The sequence below is a fragment of the Podarcis muralis genome, chromosome 2 (assembly GCF_964188315.1).
Source record: "Podarcis muralis chromosome 2, rPodMur119.hap1.1, whole genome shotgun sequence".
Taxonomy (NCBI): domain Eukaryota; kingdom Metazoa; phylum Chordata; class Lepidosauria; order Squamata; family Lacertidae; genus Podarcis; species Podarcis muralis.
This window is the reverse complement of record NC_135656.1, coordinates 114,866,749-114,878,998: the sequence shown is the minus strand read 5'-3', so window position 1 is coordinate 114,878,998 and position 12,250 is coordinate 114,866,749. Positions and strand designations below refer to the sequence as shown.

Genomic DNA, 12,250 nt, shown 5'->3' with positions numbered 1-12,250 from the left:
TCTGCCCGGACACTGAGGTCCAGCTCCGAGGGCCTTCTGGCGGTTCCCTCACTGCGAGAGGCCAAGTTACAGGCAGAGGGCCTTCTTGGTAGTGGCGCCCGTCCTGTGGAACGCCCTCCCATCAGATTTCAAAGCGATAAACAACTACCTGACATTCAGAAGACACCTGAGGGCAGCCCTGTTCAGGGAAGTTTTTAATATGTGACATTTTAGTGTATTTTTCATCTTTGTTGGAAGCCGCCCAGAGTGGCTGGGGAAACCCAGCCAGATGGGCGGGGTACAAATAAATTATTATTATTATTATTATTATTATTAAGGCTGCGACAGACCCACCTAACATTGAAAGTACATGACTTCACCCAAGAAATCCTGCGAGCTGCAGTTTGTTATGGGTCTTGAGAGCTGTAGCAATAAACTACAGGTCCTGTGGTTCTCTGGGGAAGCCACGTGCTTTAAATGTATGGTATCTGCACAGTCTAAGAAACTGACAAAACGAATATTGACCAACAAAATCAAAGAACTCACTCCAAAATATTTTATATTTGATGGTCACAAACTCTCTTGACTGAAGACATTCTAACTGGCAGTCCATTGGCTGCATATGATTTGCCAAGCCTCAGGGTGTGTCCTGCTAGTCCCTGCCATTTCCATCTCCTGATCTGATCATAGGATGAAGATCTCTGTCTGTCCTGAAGAGAAAGATGCCTAAGGGCCCTTAGAGAGATCTTTTAAACTCCAATTTCACCACAAAGCAGCACAGTGCTGAAATGGGGTAAAAGCCCTGCTCTGGAAATAAATGATCCCTCTGGCTGCTCTTTAAAGAGGATTTCTAAAGAACAATCAGAAGGGTGTTTTTTCTACAGATCTCAGCAGGGTCTTCTTGTGCTCTTATTTCTCCTCCCCCCAAGACTGGGGTTGGAAGGTCTAAACATGCTGATTGTGTTTGCAAGACTTGTATGTATGCTAGATCAGTGTTTCCCAACCGGTGTTCCGCGGCACAGGAGTGTGCCGTGAGACATCGGCGGGTGTGCCGCGAGATGCCTGGAGGGAGGCGGGCGAGTCGGCGGCGAGAGGCGGGGCGGCGGCGAGGAGAGGCCGCGCCTCCTGCTGCTGCCTGGCGCTCCTCCTCGCAGCCGGCAGCGCTGCCTGGGCGCCTCCGCGCGACTCTGCCTCGCTGGGTTTGGTCTCCCAGCAGAGACGGGTCACACGCGCCCCTCCCTCCCTCCCTCAGCCTGCGCGGAGGGAGAGCCAGAGAGAGGCATCGCTCCTGCGCGCCGGGAGAGGGAGCAGCCGGAGCGATGCCCCTTGAAATCTTCGCCCTGCCTTCTTCTGGAGCGACGGAGAGCCTCTTAAAACTCGTCCGTCCGCTTCTCTCCCTGCCAAGAGGCGTCCAGCAAGCCGGCTTTGCCAGCGGAGCCAGCCTTGGAACAGACCCATCCGTCAAGCGGGGATTGTGCGTCCTCCTGGACAGAGTGTAAGCAACCGGGTTTAATTTGGGTTACGCGGAACTCCAGCGCTCAGGGCGGGAGTTTAGGAAATCCAATCGGGTGGCGCCGCTCTTCCTTGGGACCCCATGGGGAAACACTGGGGACCTACTTCTAAGCAAACGGGTCTACACGTCTCTCTGCCCCCCCCCTTTAACCTTTAGCTTCAAAGCCAGAGCAAACCGAGGCTAAATCCGTATTTACATAGGATAGCTTTCGTGCGTCCCTCCCGGCGTGACGCTGCGCGCTGACGTCACGGGGCGGGGCTTTAATGGTGGTGTGCCGCGAGATTTTTTTTCAGTAAACAGGTGTGCCGTTGCCCAAAAAAGTTTGGGAAACACTGTGCTAGATGGCATGTCTGGTGAGTGTGTGCAGCACCTCTGGTGAGTGTGTGCATGTGACTTTATGGTCTGCATATCTTTTCTGTGTGCGCATGCATGCGCATACATTGGCCACAAAGCTCACTGGAATGTGGTCTCCAGAATCAATGCAGCTTTAAGCCCATAAATGTTTCGTTCCTCCTGCTCTATAGGAAAGAACAATCAAATCTGAGACTATCAGGAGGAGAGAACTCCTGGATCTCCAGGGTTAATGCTCTCAACATCCTATGGACACAAACTGCAATGAGATTTTCCATTAATTGCTTTGAGATTTTTTCCCTTAAAAATATGAAGCAGCATAGAAATGAAATGAGTAATAATCTGAACATGAATAATCTGAACATAGAATCCTCCTTTCCTCTGCCTTCTCAAATCTGGAACTCACTTCAACACTCAGCCTTCATTTGCCTTACTGAGGAAGGTGGAAATAAAACAATTAATGAAACCAGGCTTAGGCCTGTCTCACTTATTTACACGCAGACACAAGAGGTCACTAGCTTTGACAGCTTGGGAAAAGATCAGATGCATTCTCTGGAATATAGATCTATCAGCTGTTTTAATTGCCGTGACAGATCAACAGAACCTCCATGTGTAGGCACAGTGTACCTTGATTTGGGGCAGGCAAAAGAAGCCATTTCCTTGCTAAATGAATCTGATGGACATCATTGCCACAAGATGCGGTGATGGTGGTGGCAAAGAGAGCTTTCAAAGGCGACCAATTCACGAAGGAGGGCAATAGGTTTATCAATGACACTGGCAGAGGAGGGGGGGCAGGAGTAGTGGCTTGCAAAGGGTGTCAGGGGGCCGGAGAGTGAGAGGGACACCTCCCTGTTGCACTGCTCTTCCATTTCCCCCTGCCTCCCCTTCCCTCTCTGCCGTGGGGAGGACCGTGGAAGAGGACGGGGCTCCCTACTGAGGGACAGGGAGAGGGGCGGCAAAAGCCCCAGGTAAGCCGCTGATCATCGAACGACTATATACATCGTCCATCGCGAAGCAGCAGCTGCCTTGGACCCCTCATTCTGCCCCTTGAGCTCAGGACTGAAGGGAGCAGCTCCCCAGGGTCTCCGGCAGGATCCGTGCCAGCCTGAGCCAGATATGTTTGCCCCTGTGCCCTCCTGCAGATGCCCTGCCCCTCAGCTGCGCCCCTTCCCCTTCCTGCCCGGTTGGGGGGCGCCCTGCAGCCTCTGACTCCACTCGGGGCCTGATCCTGCCAGGCCCACGTGCTCTCCTACTCGCCCCCCCCTCCTGCACCTCGGACTCCTCGCTCCGTCCCTGCACCGGAATCCGGCTCCTCTCCGGGGAAACTCGCCAGGCCACGGGCCGCTGCTCCTCCGCTCTCCTCGGCGGGGGACAGGAAAGTGCAGCCGCTCTCGAGTCCCCCTGGCTGGCCCCGTTTCCTGCCTCTCTGAGCATCGGAGCTCGCTGGCTGTGGGTTGGGCCCTGGGAGGCTGCGAGGCTTGCGCTGTCCCTCAAAATTTATTGTATCATTGGAATCTACCTGGCATTTTATATGCTATCCAGAATGTTGCACATATAAGTCTCCTTGTGATCCGATGTGCAGTCACTGGTTTCCTCATCACTAAATATTTTCAGAAAGCTGGGACGATGCCACCCTGCAGCCATAGCTGTCAATTTTCAGATTTGAAAATAAGGGATCAGCAGCCTCACCTGTCCCGGCGACAGTCTACAGGATATCTAACAATCCGGGATAGCAGCGAGGAATTGCACTGGAATAAGGGAATTTCCCGCAAAAAAAGGGAAGGTTGACAGCTATGCCTGCAGCTCGAATGGGTAGCTGGAGGAGGCAGTCCAGTTCCCAGCTCTGCTGGTTGGGATCATGCAATCACTTAGCTCCAGCAACCGACCATTCCAAACCCTCCAACATTTCTCTGATGAAAATAGGGACATCCCATTCCATAAATATAATTTTCCTATTTATACACCGCACATCTTATTACGTTGCCCCAGCCACTCTGGGAAGTTTCCAACAAATATAAAAAAACATAATAAAACATTAAACATTAAAAAAACTTTCCTATACAAGATTGCCTTCAGAGGTTGGATAACTCCATTCTCTAATTCTAAACAGTGGCACTTGGAGGGTTTGTCTTTCCCTGCTTTTTCATTCACTGCCTCTGGTCTCCTGCATCAATTTAGCAGAGTAGGGGAGCGTTTTTGGCTTTCATACTTCTCCACTCCTCACCCCACCCCCAATATAACCAAAAGCAGAATATAACCAAAAACACACTCCATTTGGGAGTGAGGACCAAAAAAAATAAAATCATTTTATATATTTTATTACTTATTTTTGCATTTCAATCGACTGTATGTAGAAATTTTATTGTTTATAGCCAATGGCCACCACAATACAATATGAGCACAAATCACACAGCTGCAAAACAATGGACATTGCATGCACCAGACCAGGATAAATCTATAGCATCCAAAATTAATTTTCACATTTCTTTCAATGGGAAGGATATAGGGCAGCAGAGTCCAGGTGGTGAGGTCCAGATTGGAGTTTCTATCATCCTTGACTGTCTGCCCTGCTGGCTGAAGCTGATGGGAACTTGACAACAACATCTGGGGACATAGAATCATAGAATCATAGAATCATAGAGTTGGAAGAGACCACAAGGGCCATCGAGTCCAACCCCCTGCCAAGCAGGAAACACCATCAGAGCACTCCTGACATATGGTTGTCAAGCCTCTGCTTAAAGACCTCCAAAGAAGGAGACTCCACCACACTCCTTGGCAGCAAATTCCACTGTCGAACAGCTCTTACTGTCAGGAAGTTCTTCCTAATGTTTAGGTGGAATCTTCTTTCTTGTAGTTTGGATCCATTGCTCCGTGTCCGCTTCTCTGGAGCAGCAGAAAACAGCCTTTCTCCCTCCTCTATGTGACATCCTTTTATATATTTGAACATGGCTATCATATCACCCCTTAACCTCCTCTTCTCCAGGCTAAACATGCCCAGCTCCCTTAGCCGTTCCTCATAAGGCATCATTTCCAGGCCTTTGACCATTTTGGTTGCCCTCCTCTGGACACGTTCCAGTTTGTCAGTGTCCTTCTTGAACTGTGGTGCCCAGAACTGGACACAGTACTCCAGGTGAGGTCTGACCAGAGCAGAATACAGTGGCACTATTACTTCCCTTGATCTAGATGCTATACTCCTATTGATGAGGCCCAGAATTGCATTGGCTTTTTTAGCTGCCGCGTCACACTGTTGGCTCATGTCAAGTTTGTGGTCAACCAAGACTCCTAGATCCTTTTCACATGTACTGCTCTCAAGCCAGGTGTCACCCATCTTGTATTTGTGCCTCTCATTTTTTTTGCCCAAGTGCAATACTTTACATTTCTCCCTGTTAAAATTCATCTTGTTTGTTTTGGCCCAGTTCTCTAATCTGTCAAGGTCGTTTTGAAGTGTGATCCTGTCCTCTGGGGTGTTAGCCACCCCTCCCAGTTTGGTGTCATCTGCAAATTTGATCAGGATGCCCTTGAGTCCATCATCCAAGTCGTTGATAAAGATGTTGAATAAGAACGGGCCCAAGACAGAACCCTGTGGCACCCCACTAGTCACTCTTCTCCAGGATGAAGAGGAACCATTGATGAGCACCCTTTGGGTTCGGTCAGTCAGCCAGTTACAAATCCACTGAGTGGTAGCATAGTCAAGACCGCATTTTACCAGCTTCTTTACAAGAATATCATGGGGCACCTTGTCAAATGCCTTGCTGAAATCAAGGTAGACTACATCCACTGCGTTCCCTTCATCTACCAGGCTTGTAATTCTGTCAAAAAACGAGATCAGGTTAGTCTGACATGACTTATTTTTCAGAAATCCATGCTGACTATTGGTGATCACAGCATTCCTTTCTAGGTGCTCACAGACTGTTTGCTTAATGATCTGCTCCAGAATCTTCCCTGGTATTGATGTCAGACTGACTGGGCGGTAATTATTTGGGTCCTCTCTTTTCCCCTTTTTGAAAATAGGGACAACATTTGCCCTCCTCCAGTCTGCCGGGACTTCGCCTGTTCTCCAGGAATTCTCAAAGATGACTGCCAGTGGTTCTGAAATCACATCTGCCAGTTCTTTTAATACTCTTGGATGCAGTTCATCTGGCCCTGGAGACTTGAATACATCTAGACTAGCCAAGTATTCTTGTACTATCTCCTTAGTTATTCTGGGCTGTGTTTCCTCTGCTGAATCATTTGCTCCAAATTCTTCAGGTCGGGCATTGTTTTCTTTATCGGAGAAGACTGAGGCAAAGAAGGCATTGAGGAGTTCAGCCCTTTCTGTGTCCCCTGTTTGCATTTCACCATCTTCTCCTCTGAGTGACCCCACGGTTTCTTTGTTCTTCCTTTTGCTACGAACATACCCATAAAAGCCTTTTTTGTTGCTTTTAACCTCTCTAGCAAGCCTGAGTTCATTTTGTGCTTTAGCTTTTCTGACTTTGTGTCTACACGTGCTGGCTATTTGTTTGAATTCCTCTTTGGTGGTTTCCCCCCTTTTCCATTTTTTGTACACATCCTTTTTTACTCTTAACTCATTTAAAAGTTCTTTAGATAGCCACCCTGGCTTCCTTAGGCACCTTCCATGTTTCCGTCTCATTGGTATTGCCTGAAGTTGTGCTTTTACTATCTCCCTCTTAACAAACTCCCAGCCATCTTGAACTCCCTTTCCTTTTAGTATTACTGTCCATGGGATCTCACCCAGCACTTCCCTAAGCTTTATGAAGTCGGCTTTCTTAAAGTCGAGAAATTGAGTCCTAGTATGCTTGGCTGCTCCTTTCCGCTGTATAGTAAACTTCAGAAGAGCATGATCACTCGCGCCTAATGATCCTTCCACTTCTACCCCACTAACCAGGTCATCAACATTGGTTAGGACCAGATCTAAAATGGCTGTTCCTCTTGTTGCTTCTCCCACTTTCTGGACAATGAAGTTGTCTGCAAGGGCAGTGAGGAATCTGTTTGACCTTATGCTCTTGGCTGAGTTTGACATCCAACAAATATCCGGGTAATTGAAGTCCCCCATTACTACTATCTCCCTTCCTTTTGCATGCTTGGCCATCTGTTCCAGGAAGGCATCATCTATGTCCTCCGTTTGGCTTGGGGATCTATAGTAAACTCCCACAATGAGGTCACTGTTATTCTTCTCTCCCTTAATTTTGACCCAAATGCTCTCACTTTGGCTTTGAGGTTCTAAATCTTGGATCTCTTCACAGGTATACACATCCCTGACATATAACGCCACTCCTCCTCCTTTCTTGTCTAGTCTGTTTCTTTGAAATAGATTGTATCCCTCCATTATTACATTCCAATCGTGGGATTTATCCCACCAGGTTTCAGTGATTCCTATTATGTCATATTTAGTTTGCTGTACCAGGAGCTCAAGCTCATCTTGTTTATTTCCCATGCTTTGCGCATTAGTGTACAGACATTGAAGTCCATTAATCATTCCCCCGTGTCTCTTATTTAAGGATTTTCTCCTCCCACCACTAGGTCTGCATGCTCTTTGCTCCATTCGGTCTATGACATTTGGATGATCATCTTCATCAATTGATAGACTCCTACCTTCAGGAGCACTGTCTCCCTCCCCCACATTAGTCAGTTTAAAGCCCTCCTGATGAGGTTTCTGAGATTTTTTGCAAAAACATTCCTCCCAACCGCTGTGAGGTGCAGCCCATCGCTTGCCAGAAGTCCATCTTCAAGAAACTGCATTCCGTGATCTAAGAATCCAAACCGTTCCTGTTTGCACCATTTGCGAAGCCAGTTGTTCACTTCCACTATTTTTCCCTCTCTCCCTGGGCCACGTCGTTCAACTGGGAGGACAGATGAGATGACAATTTGTGCATTTAATTGCTTCAATTTCCTGCCCAGAGCCTCATAATCTCTTTTGATCTTCTGGAGGCTATTGCTTGCAGTGTCATTGGTTCCCACATGAACCAAGAGGAAGGGGTATTTGTCAGTGGGTTTTATGATTCCTTGCAGTCGTTCAGTTACATCTTGGATCTTAGCCCCGGGGAGACAGCACACTTCCCGAGACATCTTGTCAGGCCCACAGATCACTGCTTCTGTTCCCCTCAGTAGGGAATCCCCTATCACCACTACACGCCTCCTCTTAGGTCTGGTCGGGGTTCTTCTGTGAGCTGTCGGTTCCAAGGTCGCCTGGACATTCCCAGAGGACTGCCTTTGCTCCTCGTCTTCATATACCTGATCGACTGTAATGAGGGAGAGATCCTCAAATGGAGTCTGCTCTTCGTCTTCCATGCTAGGGGAAAGGACCTCAAAGCGATTGCGTATTTCTAAACAATCAGAGCGAACCCTGGGCCTCCTACTTCTTTGAGTCACGTTTCTCCATATATCTGGCTCCTGTGTTGGTGAACTAGCCACCTTCTCAGGGGAGTCCCCTGTCTCTTCCTTGGTGGAGACGGTGTGCTCTGTTGCTTCCAAGAAGAGCTCCAGCTCTCTAATTCTTTGGAGCGTAGCTACACGTTCCTCCAGTTGCTGGACTTTGTCTTTTAAGAGGGCAATCAACATGCAATTGCTGCAGGTAAAGCTGCCTGCAACCTTTGGCAAGATGGCAAACATTGCGCAGGAACCACAGGCGACTGCAGCTGTTCCCTCACCCTCCATCTTGGGAACGTGTCGTTGGGGGTGACTACAGTGGTCCTCTATCATAAAAAGTGTGGAGACAGGACAAATAAATCCCTCCCAAAAAACCTAGGTCTCCCCCAACAAATGTTTGAGACTAGCTCCCCTAAATCTAAAATATGGATCAAACTGCGCGCTGCCCTAAAGCTCTGATCTATGACTATTCTGTGATATACAAAATCTTCAAAGGATTAAGGCACTGATCCAGAAGAGAATGAACTGAGAAGAGGCCCCACTGAATTATCTGAAGTGAAACAGAGGAAGATCATTTAATAATAATAATAATAATTTATTATTTATACCCCGCCCATCTGGCTGAGTTTCCCCAGCCACTTTGGGCGGCTTCCAATCAAGTGTTAAAAACAGTACAGCATTAAATATCAAAAACTTCCCTAAACAGGGATGCCTTCAGATGTCTTTTAGGATAGGATAGCTGCTTATTTCCTTCACATCTGAAGGGAGGGTGTTGGCTTCCTAACTATAAGCTACTCTGTTTGGATATCATAAAAATTCACAGACAGACAGACAGACTTTAATGTTGTATACAGTGTAAGGTTGGGGAATTGAGAGGTGGGGAGAGCAAGCAGGGGGGGAGGGGTAGTACACTTTCATTATTTTACAAAGTTCATATGCAAGGTGTTTGTGTCAGTGTGACATGGGTAGCTTCTCTTCCTTTTCATTTATTAGTTTTCATTGGCAGTGAGAAAGATTGGGGGGCCCAGGCCATAGTTGGTTGCATTCAGTGACTGCAGTAAAGGTGGTGGAGGCTGAACCAGTTTGAGGAAGAGATTGTTGTAATTCTTGGTTTGGTCCTTCAAGTAAAGGTAAAGGGACCCCTGACCATTAGACCCAGTTCTAGACAACCCTGGGGTTGCGGCGCTCATCTCGCTTAACTGGCCGAGGGAGCCAGCGTACAGCTTCCGGGTCATGTGGCCAGCATGACTAAGCTACTTCTGGTGAATCAGAGCAGCGCACAGAAACGCCGTTTACCTTCCTGCCAGAGCGGTACCTATTTATCTACTTGCACTTTGATGTTCTTTCGAACTGCTAGGTTGGCAGGATCAGGGACCAAGCAACGGGAGCTCACCCCGTCACGGGGATTTGAACTGCCAACATTCTGATTGGCAAGCCCTAGGCTCTGTGGTTTAACAACCAGCACCACCCGCGTCCCTTCAAGTACTTGTTGAAGTACTTGTTGAAGTACCCTTCAAGTACTTGCTGTTAAAGTTGTTCCGTGGAATTCCTGATCTGGACCTTGTGTGGGAATGAATTCTCTCCATCACAAAAATAAGTTTTGAAGCTTTACCACAGAACAGTCTTAAACAGTCTAACAATAAGATAACCATGATAAAGTAGCACATTGCAAACAATGTTCAGTCCTTTATGTAATTCAGTCAGCTTTCCTATCCCTGGTCCCAGAGGGAGATCCTAAGCTTCTTCAACCTTGCATGACTTATTTGCAACTGCTGCTGCTGCTTCTCCTAGCCATCTCCAGCAAGAACAAACTGGCTTCTCAAGTTTAAGCTTCCTTCCGTGAGAGCTCTGCAGCTTATGCCTCCAGCGATGAGTTCTGAGGAAAGATCCAGCCTCCTCTGATGCTTTTGTCAGAGTGGAACCTCTTGCCTAAGTCTAAGAGAAACTTCCCTTTATAGTATTTTTATTACAATGCATTCAAGCACAGCATTATATGTACATTAAACTTATAACACTTGTTCCCTTCCAAGTAACAATGACACTTACAAGCAGGTTGTCACTTTCTTTTTCTATGTTTGCTTCGTATGCCCCAATGTTCTCTCTCTTTCCCCTCAAATGCTCCAGGCGACCACAGATGAGTGTCTAAAGAGAAACCAAAAGCTCAGAGTTTGGGGGTGGGGTGAAGCCTTGAACATCAGGTTGCCTCCTAGTGCCTGGGGGCCAGCTATTAGATTTCTATTTGGTAAGTGTTGTAGGAGTTTTAAGGTTTTTTAGCTGTATATTTAAAAAACAAGGCGCTTGTGAGATGTTTCATTATTTTGTTATTCTGACATTGCATTGCACAGGAGCACCTTTGCACAGCTGTTTGAATTTTTTTATGAAAAAAGAATAAGAATGCATTCTAAAGGGTTTTTTTTAGAAGCAGAACAAGTATTTTATTTTTAATAACAGAGGAAATGATGCCCAATTCTGAGTGCTCATCCTGGCTTTAAGATTAGCAGCCGCAAATCCCTCACAAAAAGCTATGAAAGGATTTTGTTAGCAAGATTCCAGGTAAATTCCTGCCTTGTATTCCTGGGCTGCCTCTTCCTTGAGAACCAAAATTTTAAAAGATAATTTTAAAAGATAAAAGACAACACGAGGAAATTTTAAAAGATAAAAGACAACACGAGGAACCTAATTAACATTTTGAGAAGTTGCAAGTGAATATTAATACTATAGCAGTTTTAATTTTTATAGATGCGGAGAAAGCCTTTGACAATATTTCTTGGAATTTTATGAAGAAAAATCTTCAGGGGATGGGGGTGGGTCAAGGGTTTGAAAATGGTATAAGTGCAATTTATTCAGAACAAAAGGCTAAGCTAATAGTCAATAATGTGATGACAGAGGAATTTAAGATAGAGAAAGGGACACGACAAAGCTGCCCAATTTCCCCATTGCTTTTTATTTCGGTCCTGGAGGTTTTGTTAAATATGATTAGAAGGGACCGTCTGATTAAAGGTATCCAGGTCGGAGCCAAACAATACAAATTGAAAGCTTTTGCAGATGACCTAGTTTTGACGTTACAGGAGCCAGAATTTAGTATGAAGAGTATTAGAACTAATTCAAGAATTTGGTCATGTGGCAGGATTTAAGCTGAACAAGTCAAAAACCAAAGTTCTTGAGAAAAATTTAACATCGATTGAGAAAGAGAGGTTTCAGAAGGAGACAGGTTTAACTTTAGTTAAGAAAGTAAAATATCTGGGGGTTAATATGACGGCTAAGAACTTACATTTATTTAAAGATAATTATGAGAAATGTTGGACAGAAGTGAAAAAAGACTTAGAAATATGGTCAAATTTGAAGCTTTCCTTGTTGGGTCGAATTGCAGCTATAAAGATGAATGTATTGCCAAAAATTTTATTTCTGTTTCAATCGTTGCAAATTTTGGACAAGATGGACTGTTTCAAGAAGTGGCAGAGAGATATTTCTAGATTTGTCTGGCAGGGCAAGAAGCCCAGAATAAAATTTAAAATATTAACTGATGCAAAGGAAAGAGGCGGATTTGCCCTGCCAGACCTTAAACTTTACTATGAATCAGCAGCATTCTGCTGGTTGAAAGACTGGCTGCTTCTTGAGAACACGGACATTTTGGACTTAGAAGGTTTTAACAATGTTTTTGGGTGGCATGCATATTTGTGGTACGACAAGGTTAAAGCACATAAAGCATTTAAAAACCATATTGTAAGGAAAGCATTGTTTAATGTCTGGATAAGATACAAAGACTTACTGGAAAATGAAACCCCAAGGTGGTTGTCACCAATGGAAGCGAAGGCTCAGAAAAAGCTCAATATGGAGGCCAAATGGCCGAAATATTGGGAAATATTGGAATAAGAAGGAGATAAATTGAAATTGCAGAATTTTGAGAAATTAAAAGATAAAGTGCGAGACTGGCTTCATTATTATCAAATAAGAGAGGCCTATAATTTGGACAAAAAAATTGGCTTCCAGGTGGAAAAATCAAAATTGGAAACAGAATTGTTAGATCCCAAAACTAAGACA

The 12,250-nt window shown here is 45.7% G+C and overlaps 2 protein-coding genes across 2 annotated transcripts in view; one reads left to right on the top strand and one right to left on the bottom strand.

Moving 5' to 3' along the window:
- Window positions 1–3,302, bottom strand: part of LOC144326462 (uncharacterized) — a 28,332-nt gene extending 25,030 nt beyond the window's left edge. The window contains 1 exon segment of the mRNA XM_077923007.1: window positions 3,116–3,302. Within this exon segment, the coding sequence (XP_077779133.1) occupies window positions 3,116–3,277 (162 nt within the window). The 5' untranslated portion in view covers window positions 3,278–3,302.
- Window positions 1–12,250, top strand: part of LOC114592429 (tripartite motif-containing protein 10-like) — a 647,260-nt gene that overhangs the window by 230,166 nt on the left and 404,844 nt on the right. The window lies entirely within an intron of this gene.